The 15,936-nt window shown below is 34.3% G+C and overlaps 1 protein-coding gene across 1 annotated transcript in view; it reads right to left on the bottom strand.

Annotated features, from left to right (window-relative positions):
* The window catches only part of EPB41L5 (erythrocyte membrane protein band 4.1 like 5), a 97,928-nt gene that overhangs the window by 76,300 nt on the left and 5,692 nt on the right, over positions 1 to 15,936 (bottom strand). The window contains exons 2-3 of the mRNA XM_004674720.2: positions 15,178 to 15,365; positions 6,168 to 6,272 (exon numbers count right to left, since the gene is read on the bottom strand). Of these exons, the coding sequence (XP_004674777.1) occupies positions 6,168 to 6,272; positions 15,178 to 15,357 (285 nt within the window). The 5' untranslated portion in view covers positions 15,358 to 15,365. The remainder of the gene's footprint in view (positions 1 to 6,167; positions 6,273 to 15,177; positions 15,366 to 15,936) is intronic.

Below are 15,936 nucleotides of genomic sequence, written 5' to 3'. Positions count from 1 at the left end.
AAAAAAGGAAATAGAGCAGAGTCAATGAGCTTCACTTGGTCTGTTCTCCATTTGTGGTACCTATTGAATCCTCTATGTCCCAATACCTCCCACCATTTTCTAGATATGATATACCTCTCAGCTAGACCTAAACAGATAAGAATGTCAATACTACACAGGCCAAAGTCTGTAAGGCTTTATCCATTCCATTCTGGGACTAGGAATATGGCTTAACAAGTCACCAAAAACACAATCATAAGGATTCTAAAGTAGCACATTATCTGTTTGCTTGCAGATGATTTAGGGTCAGCAAGTCAAACTGACATCACCACATACGGTGACCGTACCTAGAAAACTTGAATTCCAAAACTGGAACAAGGATTGTTTCTTCCTCAGCTCACTAATACTGGATTTGTTATCAGAGGATCCACTGTTGCCACCTCCAGGTATACACTAAGATATAAGCCAATGTTTCAATACACGAATGTTTTCTAATCCTTGGTTTTGGAGCTAACATCTCCATTTCCATTGACTGTTGTTTTTGAATACCATAAAACTTAATCAAGGTACTTATCTTACTTTCTTTTGTATTAAAAATTTCAGCTTCAATCTTTTTTGAATGTAGTTTTACTTAAGTATATAAGGTAGTAACAGCATAAACAAAGAGTTAATTAACCTGTTCAGAATTGGCACACATCACATAATTCATATTCCATTACCATAGAAAAGTCACATGGCCAAATCTGGTATCAACTCAGCAAAAAAGTATACTCTTACAGCAAGGACAGGAAAAATCCCATGGTTATATGTAGATGATAAACTAAATCAACTGATACTGAAGCATTCCTTTTATTTCTATTGTACAGCCTGACAGGATGCTGCATGAAGTGATCCGGGATTCCATGTATGACTTATCCATTGTTAAAAGGAAAATTTTAAATATATATTAAACTATACAAGGTATCATTAAGAAAACGGCAAAAAAAAAAAAAAAAAAACTACTATATGCTGCTATAGTTTATTTACCCTTTTCCCCAAGTTAAGAGAAAGTTTCTGTTTCCCTTCTCTTGAAACTTACGTGTATACAATCCAGGTAACATATTCTTTAAAAATGTGACTGAACCAATGAAAACTCTGAACATAAAATTATAAACCTCACCAAGCAGAGATCATAAACATGTTAAGAGTTAAATCTTAGCTGTAAGATACATTTTGCTTAACCTACAACAATAATTTTCTTTTATAAAGAATTTTATTATTAGTCACAGGAAGTTGCAGTAACAGCAGAGTTCACATGTACCCTTCATTCACCTTCCTTCAAGACTTACATTTTACATAGCTATAATTTTAAAATCACAAAACTTGTACCTTGTTTTGGTACAAGGTGTATATATAATTCAATGCCATTTTATAACAGGTTTAGATTCCTATAATTATGATCAAAATCAGTAATATTCCATTATTACAAAGAGCTCTCTCATATTATTCTTTTAGTCACACCTATGTACCTTAAAACTTCGCAACCAAATTTTTTCACTATAATTTTGTCATTTAAAGAATGCTGTAGAAATGAAGGCATAGAATGTCATTTTGAGAGTGACTTTTCCACTCAGCATAATGCCCTTGACGCCATCTAAATTTGGTGTTATCAATAGACTGTTCTTTTTATTGGTGAATAGTATTTTATGGTATGGTGCCACAGTTTAATCATTACCCCACTGTATGCCATTGTAGGTTTTTCATACAAATAAAATTGTGATAAATAATCAGGCACAAGATTTTATGAAGAAATAGATCTTCATTTCTCTGGGATAAAGACCACTCTTACAATTATTGAATTATATGGTAAATGAATGTTTAATGTTTTTAAAATGTCAAACTATTTTCCAGAGTAACTGTACCATTTTTACATTCCTAATACCACAGTATGAAAAACCCAGCTTCTCCATATCTTCATCATAACTTGCAATTGTAAATAATAGTTTTAATTTTAGCTGTTCTAAAAGATGTGCAGTGATGGCATGTCATTAGGTCCTAACTTGCATTTCTCTGATAGTTAGTGATATTTAACATCTTTTCCTATATTTATTTGCTATCTGTGTATCAAAAAGTCTCAAGTCTTTCGTCCACTTCCTAATTGGATTTTTTGTTTCCTGTTTAAGAGCTTTTAACATACAACAGCTGAGTTCTTCATCAGATACATGGTTTGCATATATTCCCTCCTCTCCCCCCAGTCTATAGATTACTAACTTCCTTTCCTCTTAATAGGGTCTTGCCCCGAGCAAGTTTTTAATTTTGATAAAATCAATCTTACCATTTTGAAAAAAAAAAAATCATACTTTTAGTGTCATAGCTATTAATTTTTCTCCAAATCCTGAGTACCAAAGACTTTTTATGTATCTTTCTCTGTTACATATTTTATGTTTACATTATCTGATTGATTCCCCACAAACCATTTTATATTTACCTTTTTCCTTCTGACTTATTTCACTGAGCATAATTCCTTTCAGCTCCATCCATGTTGCTGCAAATGGCATGCGTTTACCTTTTTGGTGGTTGAATGATATTTTACTGTGTTTCTATACCACATCATTTGTGCAAGAGGCAGTGTAATCTTTTCTGTAATTCTATTTTAGTAGATGTGCTGCCAAAGCAAGGACAACTTTTGACTCTTTAAAAGAAACAGTATCTAAATTTCTTTTTCGCCTTTGAGAAACATTAGATCTTTTGCTCATTTTTTTTTGATTGGGTTGATTTTTATAGTTGAGTTATATGGATTCTTTATATATTTTGGAAAATAACCCCTTGTCCTGTATGATGTGCCTATCTCATCTCACAGTCTATAAGATGGGTGATTTTAAAATGGTTGATCTGCAAATGTTGAACCAACCTTGCATCCTTAGAATGGATACTACTTGATCATGATGGATGATCCTCTTAATATAATGTTAGATTTCATTTTCTAAGATTTTGCTGAGGATTTTTGTAGTTATGTTCATCAGAATACTGGTCTATAGTTTTCGTTTTGTACACTTTGCTTGGTTTTGACACCAAGGTAATAGTGACCTCATAAAAATTATTTGGCAGATTTCCCCCCTCTTCATTGTTTTAAAAAGTTTGAGAAGGATGCCTATTATATACTCTTTGAAGGTTTGGTAGAATTCCCTTGAGGACTCTCCCTCGTCAGGTTAAAGCACTGCATTACGAAGCTCTCTGAAGCCACTGCGGAACGAGTTCAATTCCCGGCCAGGTAGCTGACCCACATGGCACGGTAGACCTCTCCTGATGTGCGAGCTCTGCTCCCCTCAGCAGTGTACTTTGTCAATCTGCATGTTCTGCTCCCCACACTGTCTCTGGTGAATCCTCTCACCCACTACACCTCTGGCCTGTACCCCAAGTTCTGTAAGCATAAATAAATAAATCTTAAAAAAAATAAATAATGCCCTTGAGAAGCAATATGGTCCTGGTTTTTGTTCTTAGGGAGACTTCTGATTGCTCTTTTTTTAAAAAAGATTTACTAATTTATTCATACAGAACCAGGGAGGGCCCCTGATTGCTCTTTCAATTCTTATGCTTGTAATTGTTCTAGATAAGTTATCTATTTCATACTGACTTGGTCTTGGAAGGTTGTAGGATACTAAAAAAATTGAAATTTCTTTAGATTGTCAAATTTGTTTGCATAAAGAAGTCATGGGCCCTGCAGCGGGTTAAAGCACTGAACTAATAAGCAGCTTAAGCCACTTCCACATGAGTTCCATTCCTGCCTGCCCCAGAGGTGACCACATGGCGGGGCAGACCTCTCCTGACCTGCCCCCGCTGCTCCACTCAGCAGTGTACTTCGTTGGTCTGCCTGTTCTGCTCCCCACTCTGTCCCTGGTGAATCCTCTCACCCTCCGCATCTCTGGCCTGTACCCCAGTTCTGTATGAATAAATTAAAAAAAAAAAAGTCATAGCTTCTTATGAGCCTTTGTATTTCTGCAACCTCTTTCATTTCTGATTCTTTTATCTGTGTTTTCTCCCTTTTTTGGTGAGTGTAGCTAAGTGTTTATCACTTCTGTTTGTCCTTTCTAAGAACCAGCTCTTGGTTTCATTGATCTTTTGAGCTATTTATTCCCACTCTAATTTTTCATCCTTCTAATGGTTTTTTTGGTTTTACTTGTTCTTTATCTAGTTGAGGTTTTTCTTGCTTCTTGATGTGGGCCAGTACTGTTATGCAACTTCCCTTTTAGTAGAGCTTTTAATTTAATAGGATCTAGTAGCTTGGCTCTTCATTTTCATTGGTCTTCAGATAGCATTTCATTACTCCTTTGGTGTCTTCACTGACCCAGAATTATTTAAAAGCTTTTTGTTTCATCTGCATGTTTCATTTTTACCCTTAGTTTCCTTTTGCGGTTGATTTCTAGTTTCCTATCATGGTAAACAAAGAATGTTTGGTGTGATATATTTTCTTTTTTTATTAAAGATTTATTTGTGCATACAGAACAGGGGACAGGCCAGAGGCTCAGGGGCGGCAAGAGGCTTCACCAAGGACAGAGTGGGGAGCAGAACAGGCAGATCGACGAAGAACACTGGTTAGGGGAGCAGTGGGCAGGTCAGGAGAGGTCTGCCACGCCATGTGGTCACTTCCCAGGCAGGCGGGAATCGAACTCGTGGAAGTGGCTTTAGTTTCTTAGTGCTGTGCTTTCACCTGCTGCACCACGAGGAAGGGCCCTATTTTCATGTGTTTTTAGACATATTTTGTGTTCTAGTACATGGACTATCCTTGAGAATATTCCATGTACACTTAAGAAGAATGTGTGCTCATTTCTTTTGGTATGAAAAATTCTGTAAATAACCACAGAGTCCATCTGTTTTCACACCTCATTTAAGGCCATTATTCCCTTTATTCCCATGAACTCTGTCAGGATGATCTAACTACTGATGTAAATGGTATATTAAAGTTTCCAACTGTTAGTGCTATCCATGTGTTGTTTTATGTCTATTAATAGCTGTTTTATATAATTTGGAACACCTGATGCATAACTACTGATGACAGTTTTATCTGCTTGGTGAATTATTTCCTTGGTTATCATTTAGTACCTGTGTTTGTCCCTTATTACTTTTTTGGCTGAGAGTCTGATTTATCAGATAGGAGAAAAGCAGTTCCTACTTTTTCCGTGTCAGTGGCTTGAAGCAGCATGCTGCAACTTTTACGTTTGTGTTTGTATTAGGTTTTGAGTGTGTCTCTTGTATGCTAAGTATAGATTGCTCCTGCTTTTTAACCAATTATGCACCTTAGAATTGGTGAGTTCAAACCATTTATTTAGAATGATTATTGATGAGAAAAATTTAATTAACACTGCTTTGTAACACTTTATCACTATTTATATCACATATTCCAATTAGTAATTACACTTAAAAATCACCATTTTTAACTAGCTACAAAGTATCCCATTGTAAGGATATTCCCAAATTTACATAGAAAACACTTTGCCACTAAATGCTCATGCTTTTTTTTTTTTTTTTCTTTTTAAGTAGAAGGTGGTATCAGGCACAGGAAAAATATTGACAGTCAACATTATCAGGTATAAGCTAGACAAGATACTCCATAAAACCAAATATGGTGTTCATCTCCAAAGGATGTGGATGTTTAGAAATACAGAGGTACTCCAGTTTATTTATTAATTTCTCTCACACACAGACATTCCTAAAACAGTGAGAACTATTATTCTTTGAAAATCTTCCAAAGCTTCCAACTTCCTATACTATCATAAATGCTATTCGCTCATCTGAACTGTGCAAGTAAAAAAAGTTATAAAATCAGAATCACAGATCTAGAAAGTATGTTAATATACCCTACTTACACTAACTTGCAAATTAGAAACTTCTATTTTATTTACCAAAGAGCCTACAAAATTCTCATTCTAGCATTCTTTCCAGTACACAGCAGCTCTCAAATAGAGCCAGTAGTTATTAAAAAGATGGACTTCAATATTCACTCACAAAAATCATACTCTAGTAATCTGGGTTAGGGGCAGAACTCACTTTTTTTTTCTAAGCACATCAGAGGATTGTGAATCAAGGGATCAATGCTTCAGGACATAAGAAAATCACAGGAGAAAAACAAAGTGTCAAGAATATGTAGCCTCACAGCACTTACTCATTATCTCAAATCTTCCATGTCTGCCCCCATAATGGTAGCTACTTACTGCTACTTGAGCTGAATCCATAAATCTCAGTCCAAAATAGTCACTTTCAATAAGGTCCAGGTGGTACATAATCTGATCAAACAGCTCTTGTCCTTTGGCTTTTTTCTGAAATAGTAAGAAAATAAGCTAATCAGTAAGTACCTTATAAGATTAAGAAGTCTGAACTGAAGGCGTTTTAATTATGCAAGAACTCTTAGAAACACAATAACGAATGTATTACTACTTATCACTACTTACAGATTATGGGTAAGATACTGTAAATTTCAAAAAAACACCAAACACATAAAGTCAAAAGAGAAGTTGGACCTATAGGTGATTTCCTTGAGAATATCACTTCCTATCAGTCAACAAATATTACATTGTACATCTAAGGAGTAACTCTTCTTTTGTTATGTAAATTTTAGAGTCCCTATTTTTTAAAGTTGTATAATATAACTGGAAAGAGAAAACAGAACATCTAAATACAAATCATATGAAACTACAGTTGACAACACATTTTACAGAAGAGACATTCACAGAAATGAGTGATCATGGGAATGCAGCTCGAGAAGATACTTAAACTGGCTAAGAATATAAGATAGGAAATAGAACAATCAAAAATGGAAGGTGGGAGGGAGTATGAGAAATGAGAAAACTGCTGTCATCAGTGCTGAAGATATAAAACTGAAGGGAGTAGAAACTAGCAAATAAATTTATATATTAAAAAAAAATAGCCCTCAAAGTAAATGTCTTTAAGCCCTTGAGCATTCTCTAGATCCTTGCAAAAGACCCACAATGCCTTAGAATTCTCTTCATGAAGTTCAACCAAACCAACACAATGCAACAAAGTGAATGCAAAAGCAGATAAAAGAATCAAGTATGTTCTATTAAATCAGACATTGAGATTTGTAAAAGCTCATAAAACAAAGGTACTCACCAAATTTTTGTGGGTTTTTTTGGTGAAAGTTATTTTTACAAATACATAAATATATGTACCCATCCATTTCCCTCCCCCTAAAATTTTTTAGTCTGACTTAGGGTATTTTTTTTTAATCACTTATAGATATTTATAGAGAATACATTAGGTCGTGTTTTTAATTTACTCATTAACCTCTACTTTTAATTGACTTTATTATTTAACTTTTTTTCCTGTGCTTTTTGTTTAAAGGTGTAAAGATTTAAGACTTCAGAATTAGATCAGCAAAGTAGTTATAAAAAGTTATCCATCATTACATCCTTCCTTTTTGATAAATAAAATTATCCATTTATCCCTTTATCAAGATAAAAACTTTACCATGGCCTCTGTCTGATTGCCCTCTATCCAGTACTCATCATGTTTCAACCACATACTTGTTGTATTTCTTTTCTTTGCTTGTGAGTAACTTTTAAGACAATCCTTACTTTAGTATTTGATCAATCTTCGCCCATGTCTTCTAAGTGTGTACATTATGCATATCTACTAGCATCTGCTACATTGGTTCGTCACACTTTTCAGTTCTTCCTGCAATATGGCCCCTAAGTGGGATTCTGCATGGCTTATCTTCAAAGGTCTTCTATGTTTAAGAATATTTTAATTATTAGTTAGATATAAAAGTCAAGGTTCCAAGTGATTTTCAATAAGCAAAATATATTACTCTAACATCTTCTTAAATCTATGAAACTGTTGAAAAAATATAATGTCAATCTAAATCTTGTTCATTAGTGTTATTAGCAAAATTTTACATTTTTCTCAAAGTCTGACCATCCTAACTTTCATGATAGTAGGTCCAGATAGGAGTTTTCCTTAACTCTACTGTATCGTTGGTATTACATATTGCATTTCAATCAGAGATCTTTCAGTGCTTTAATTCAGGGAAACCAATCTCCATTATTTTCTCAACTATTTCTCATTTATTTTTGTCATTTTAACTTTGTTATCTGAGTGCAGGCACCTCCAATATATATTTTTAAATATACATACACTTACTACCCCTATCAATCCTGATGATTGTGGCTTATTTATTCATTTACCACACATAACAAAGATAAAAACTGAGACTGTTTATGATAAAAATCACACAAATAAAAAAATAAAACCTGATAACACTATAATTTGAACCTTGCTCTATCTCCCAAGCTCAATTTTCCTAAGAATTACATAACACCCCACCTAGATTTTATCTGGCAAGTCGCCTTTCAGATCAATAATCAGACCCCAACTTTTTATCCCAGTCTCATCTTTTAACTTTTCAACAAAATTATTCCCAATATTTAGTCTCTAACCACAAAAGAGACTTCCAATAAATTAACCCTATTAATAATAATAAATAATAAATAATAAATAATAAATAAATAATAAATTAACCCTATTTCATAAGCATCAACCATTATTTCTCTAACATAACAAAAATGTTACCACTTTAACCATTTCAAACTTAAAATTCAATGCCACTAAATGCAGTCACAACTAAATATATTCACATATGCAACATCACCACTACCCAAGATGGACTTTTGTCAATTATCCTGTTACAGGACAGGGAGAGAAGGGCACCACTGAACCCCCAAACTGCCTGCTCTAAATGGCTTGTGCCATCTGCTGCATCAAGACAAAACATATAAAATTTTAATGAAAAGGGACTTTTAATGCAGTGAATATACAATATGGAACACAAAGTATCTAGCTTCTAAATCAAACACCTGAAGTTATCCATCTCCTTGTGGGCAAGTCAACCCAAAAGGGATTGGCCCAAAGCAAGGCCAGAAAGGCCTACCACGAGCTTAAAGCACCTTCTGGCCAGTACCCATAGAAAAGGGTCAGAAATGGACAGACAAGTCTGGGAGGAAAAGAGCAAAAATATAAACACTGCCATAGTCACCTCCCTATAGGTATCTCACCCACATTTGCTTTAACAAGTCCAAGGTCAAGAAACAAGCACAGTTTCTTCATCACAAGCTTGCTGCTCCATGTGGCTTCTTCAGGGCTCCTTCTGGCTCTCCATCCTGCTTCCTTCTTCTCTCTTCAGATTCTTTCTCCTCTCTCTTTTTTCTCTGCTCAGTTCCACCCTCCTTCTGGGTGAGGCAGGGAACCTGGAGCTTTCCCTTTTCCTAGGGACCACCCTGTTACAATCCCAATCAGAAAGTCTGAATCCATTGAACAGACGCTATCTTCCCAACCCCTTGGTAACCTCTTCCCCACTTTGTCTCTAATAAACGTCTATTCTACATTAACTCACATAAGCAGAATCAACTAATGTCTGTTTTTGTGTGTGTCTAGCTTATTTCACTTAGCAAAATGTCTTCAATGTTCATCAATGTAGATTTCAAAATTTCACTCCTTTTTAAAATTGAACAGCATTCCATCATTACATGAATATACCATTCTGTTTATCTCATCACCTAATGATTTGGGCTGTTTTCTCCTTTTGTGAATAATGCTGCCATGGAATTTATACAAGTATCTGAATCCCTGCTTTCAATTCTTGGGTGTATACTTAATAGAGCATGTGTAACTTTGAGGAAATGCCAGTGTTTTCTGTAGTAGTTGTGCCATTTTACAATCCTATCAGCAATGCACTGGGTTTCAACTTCTCTACTGCTATCCTTACCGACATTTGTTATTTTCTGGAATTTTGTTTGTTTTTGACTAATCACCCTAATGGGCATGATTTTGATTTGCATTTCCCTAAAGCCTAGTTGAGTATATTTTTATATGCCTACTGGCTATTTGCATGTATTCTTTGCAGAATTGTCTATTCAACTTCTTTACCTATCTTTGAACTGGTTTATTTTGCCGAGTTGTAGTTTTTTTTAAATATTCTTTATATTAGTCTTTAATCTCATAAATAGATATGAAAATAATTTGCAAATATTTTCTCTCATTTTGTGGGTTATCTTACTCTCAACAGTAGTATCATTTAATGCACAGGCTTTTAATTTTTATGAGTTCCAATTTATTCTTGTATGTTTATTTATATGCAAAATATTTCTTTTATTCTGCCTCTATTTTCTTGGTCATGATCAAAAAATCACTGCCAGAGCAAACATTATGAAGATGTTCCTTATGTTTTCTCCCACCAGTTTTACTTAAGATCTCAAACGTAAGTTTCTGGTGTGGGTCTTTTCCTCTATCACTAAGCAATTAGCATGTTTCTTTGAGGAGAATGACCTATATCAGGCAATTCTGACATTATCCACCTGAAGATAGCATCAGATTCCACACGTTAAGGGGTCAGTCCCATAAGACTGCCACCACTTCAGATGCTAATCCTACGTCCAGTGTATTAGCAGTGCTTCTGACCAAGTGGCTCTTACTAGGTTCCCAGGAACCTTTACTTGGGGTTCAGTAGAGGTTCTGATATATTAGAACATTTTACATAATTCAGGAAACTAGTGTATTTCCTAGATTGCCAGACTACTATAAAGGATATTAAAACATGAGTTAATAGCCAGATGAAGAGATAGATAGGGCAAGATCTCAACACAGAAGCCTCTAACACAGGAGAGTTAGTAACTGGCAGCCCCCAACTTGCTCCATGCCACCACCACCAGCATCCATGTCAACTACCATCTCATGATCTTCCACCCAATGGATATCACCTTTTTTCAGAGTTAAAACTCTATTCTACTTATTTCTACTCTTTACTTTCCCAACCTCACCTTATTCATGATTAAGAATTCCTTCCAGTGTAATATTATTGCACTATTAGCCCTACCCCCATCATTTGTAACTGCAGCAGTGTCCAGGTTTGCTTTTTATTTATTTATTTTTAATGATTCAGGCCAATCACCTCTAAAATAAACCTATGTGTAATTTTTACCAAGTTTCTTGACTGCTAACAAACCCTAGGTAGAATAAAATACAAATATGCAAAAAATCCATGTACTCCTTTTGAAACCATTTCAAATAAAATTCACATGCATATCATTTACCCACTATCAGTATACAGTTCGATATATACTCAGATATGAATAGCCATCACAATTTTAGAATACTTTCACCACCTCAGAATGTAACATTGTGCCTTTATCTACTGCCCCAATCACCCTTCCTGCTCAGTGAGAATTCATCTGTTCTAGAAAATACTGTCAACATTTCACCCTCTATAAATTTCTCTATAATGGGCTTTCAATAAATGAAATTATATATGGTCTTTATGACTGGCTTCTTTAGCCTTGCATAATGTTTTGAAGTTCTCCATAATGTAACATGTACCAGTTCTTCTTTTCCTTTATGGACAATCTCCCATTATATGAATATAATACATTTGGTTTATCTATTGACCTGCTGACAAACATTTCCTGAGCTTCCATCCTTTGGTTATTAAGAATAATGCTACTATGAATATTTGCATACATATTTTTTTAAAAATACATGCTTTCTTAGGTATAGACTTAGAAATAGAAGTGCTGGATCACATATTAATTATGTTTAATCACTTGAAGAGCCAGATTGTTTTTCAAAGTCCTTGCACTAGCACTACTCTACAGTCCTGCCAAAAAGCAGGAGGTTCACATCTTAACCAACACATGCCAATATCTGACAATTTTATGTTAGTTTTCCTGCTTGGTGTAAAATAGTAGCTCATTGCTTTGATTTGCATTTTTGCTATCTAATGATGTCAAGCATCTTTTCATGTCTTTTCATTAGTCATGTGTGCACTATATCTGGAAAAGTATCTATTCAGGTTCTTCACCATTTTTAAATTGGGTTGATTTTATTGATTGGTTATATTGGTTATTCAAAAACTCTAGATCTAAGTATTTATCAGATACAAAATTTACAAACACTTTCTCCCACCCTGTGGGAATCTACTCACTTTCTTAATAGTGCCCTTTGAAACACACATATAAAATTTTAAAATACAATTTACTTTTCTTACAACTCATATTTTTGGTGTCATATCTAAGAAATTTGGTGTCAAATCCAGTCATGAAGATTTATTTCTATATTTTCTTCTAAGAATACTAATTTTTGTATATGATATGAGGTAAGGTTCCCATTTCATTCTTTTGTATGTGGTTATCAAAGTTTTCCCAGCACCAGTTGTTGAAAGACGGTTCTTTCCCATTTGAAATGGTCCTAACACCCTGCCTAATATCACCTGACCATAAATGAATGAGTTTATTTCTGAATTCTTTATTCTGTCCCACTATGTGTGTAGCTTTGTGCCAAAAGCAAATCATCTTGATTACCATAACTTTATAGTAAGTCTTTCAACTGGGAAGTTCAAGTCCTACTACTCTGTTCTTTATCATTCATCAGTTCTGCTTTGACTATGCTGATCCCTTGGAATGCACATGAATTTTAAAATCAGCTTATCAATTTTCATAATTAAGTTAGATGATATTCTGGTAGGTATTATGGTGCATCTGCAGATCAGTTTGGAGTATGCTATTAACGATGTTAAACCTTCAACTTCATTTAAAAGTATAGCTATATAAGCATTCAGCATTTAGATCAGTGAAATAGATACACAAAAATTACATATTGACAAGCTAAATATTTTTGATTAACTTAAAACTTAGGAGCAGAGTTTTATAGGGCAGGGTATATTACTAAACAATATCCAGCTTGTAAATCAACTAAGGAACTACTGCAGTGTTTTCAAAAAGAAAATTTAAAAATGAAATAATCAGAAATTTCTCCGTTTATCATTTACTGAATGGTAACCTTATTGTATTTAGTTTTAGTTTAGTTTTTTTTTTTTTTAAGGGGGGGATGGAGGAGTGATACGTATTTAAATCTCTCTACCAATTCTGAAGAGAATATGAGGAAGAAAATTACTATTACTACTGGTACGTATTAATTTGAAGAGCACAGATTTAAATTACTCTAGATAGTCACAGGTAATCCCTTATATGCTGCCTGGGCAATCATCTTAGTTCAATGCTGGCTTATTACGATCACTAGTGACCTAATCCTAAAAGAAAATAAGAATGTGCTGCATTCCAAATTCAGTTCAAAATCTTGAAAAATCATACAAGAGTGGTTGAGAAGCTAAATTAGAAAAAGAGAAAAACTTTTTCTTTAGAAATTAATACTCCTCTGGCCTGATTTATGTTTTGTTTTGTTTTTTGTCTTTAGTCATGCTACTTAGCTATCAGGTCAATCCCCCCCCCTTTTTTTATATCCATGCAAACCATCTAGAGTTAACTTACAAAATCTAAGATTTCACCTGCAGAGTTGAAAGGCAGTTGTTGTAATCTCACAGTAAAATCTAAAACTCTTGTTTTTTTTCAGTGCAACTGTCTACATGAGAGGCCAGCTAGTCTTTCTAGCTCTGATCAAGCATTGTATCCACCCTACAGAGCATACCAACCATAGGAAACCTTTACATACCAGTCATTAGTCATTTGTTCACTACTTTGAAACCCACTGCTGCTTTTCCTTCACACTACACTGCATTTCTAAAACACTCCTTTACAAATAAATCCTACTTTGTAAGTATCAGCCTCTCCATCAACAAGTTTGAGACTTCATACTTTAAACATTAGGTAATAAGAAACTCCTTTCCGGTCTCTTGCAATCTCAAACTTTTCACCACATATGTAATGGTATTTTAAATGGAATAGTACACAAAACTCCTAAGTTACCTATCACATAAGAAATGAGTATGAATACTATCCTCACAAAACAACACATACTGGAATTTCTGACAAACCCTCAAAAAGTTCTTACAGCAAGAAAATTTAAATGCATTAGTCTTCCAGAATAAAACAACAACAACAAAAAAGATGCAGCCTAAAGACAAATGTAATAAAACTCTTAGTTCAAAACACTTTAAGATAGTCTGTATCTTTGATTAACTTTATATTCTATTTAAAAATGTAGAAGGTACATACCTAGTACAGCCTAATTAGAATATTCATATAAGCATACTAATACATTATTTAATCTCTTTCTCTGAATTTAAGACATTTCAGCTTCCAGAATTAATTCAAATAAGATTATAGCAGTATCACCGTGTGCACACTTTTTTTTTACTGCATTTTTGATAAATGAGTTTTTTCAAAGTTTATGGGATGGAAGATACTGCAGAAAATCCTATGTAGATTACAACAAAACACACATTTAATAACTTAGTTATGTAAATCTTTTAATGTAGAACAAAGACATGAGAAAGATTTTAGTAAATAACTCAGAAAGAAACTACTCCCCTAACACCTAAGCTACCTTCCCTTTCTCTCACTTAAAAAAAAATCCTATAAGGAATAAGTTAACCTCTTTCAAATATATGGATTGTTTCACACTGTGAGTTATATTTATTCCAAACTGCAAAAAAAAGATTACAGAAAAAGGCCCTCCCTGGTGGCACAGCAGGTTAAAGCACAGCATAAGAAGCTAAAGCCACTTCTGCATGAGTTCAATCCCCACCTGCCCCGGAGGTGACCACATGGTGCCACAGACCTCTCCTGACCCGCCCGCTGCTCCCCTCAGCAGTGTACTTGTCAATCAGCCTGTTCTGCTCCCCACTCTGCCTCTGGTGAATCTACTCACCGCCCCTGCATTTCTGGCCTGTACCCAGAAATACATCTGTATGCACAAATAAATCTTTAAAAAAAAAATAGATTACAGAAAAATCTATCCGCAAACTACTTTGGAACAAAGACATAAGCAGTCAGAGACAAAAGGTTTGAAGAAAATTGTTTTTCTCACTTCATTTCATTAAAATTTCTGCAAGTAAGAAAAAAAATAAAATTTCTTCAAGCACAACAAACTGTTTTGTATTGAGGAATGTGAGTACCGTTTTAAAAAATACAGAAAAGTATAGAGAACGAAAAGTCTTACATTTTAACTATCATTATTCCCAAATATTTTAGTTAGATTGTTAGAAAACCACTATCTACACTATGTACTATTATCCACAGAACACACAAAAATGGCATAATCAATAACTGTTTGATTACTTTACTCGTTCAAATAACTGCCACTAATACCAGAAAAATGCTATCATTCCAGGTACCTAAATAAGGTCCATGTACCTGTAATCTTACAGTCTCTGGTTCTTACTAGCCCACAGCAATTTGCAGGTTTGCAAGACCTACATACCGGCAAGTCTACACTAACATCAGTGCCATCCAGCAGGGACACCCGACATGTGATGACAGACTTAGAATCTCCAGCTGCAGGAATATGGATAGCAGCTCGTTGAGCTTCTCGTAGTCTTTCCTTCTCAGCATGCTTTCGCATTGACCGACGCCCAAGCGTTCTACGGAAGAAGCTCAGCATTTTTGTCACTATAAAACCAAAAAGAAAAAGATATCAGAATATTCTGCTACAATTTGCAGCCAGACAAATGATGTTACTTAGTAGTCTATATATAAAGTCTTAACAGCCATTAGTAGAAATTTTATTAAAAAGGATTCCTGGTCAAGTAAGTTCCAAAAAAATTAAAACTGGCTACTTTATTTAGAAGTTTTTAAACTTTTACATAAAAGACAGCTACAGATCAGAGCATTTCAAAACCTATTGAACTATTTTATAAGAAACTGATCTGGTAAGAGGGCGAACAAATTTCATCAGGTCTTCTGGTCAACAAATTACATACATCAGTTCTATGTGTTTTCCTTCCCCAAAATTAGGAGATGTCAGACACTAAAGGATTTTTTGATGATTGTAACAATCCTCAGCTCTATTTCTTTAATGAGCTTTAAAATTTTTAAAAATCACCTATTTTGGTTAAGAAACCCAAATATAATTTAATTATTAGTCTTTATCAAATATTCCATTACAGATTTTAAATTACTGATTAATATAAATATTTCTTGATGATGTCAAATTATTTACATTATTTCCCCTTATTTCTAT

This window comes from Condylura cristata, unplaced genomic scaffold (genome assembly GCF_000260355.1).
Source record: "Condylura cristata isolate star-nosed mole 26May11 unplaced genomic scaffold, ConCri1.0 scaffold00002, whole genome shotgun sequence".
Lineage (NCBI taxonomy): Eukaryota > Metazoa > Chordata > Mammalia > Eulipotyphla > Talpidae > Condylura > Condylura cristata.
Note: the sequence above shows the minus strand (reverse complement) of the source record. Positions and strands in the feature narration are given on the sequence as shown.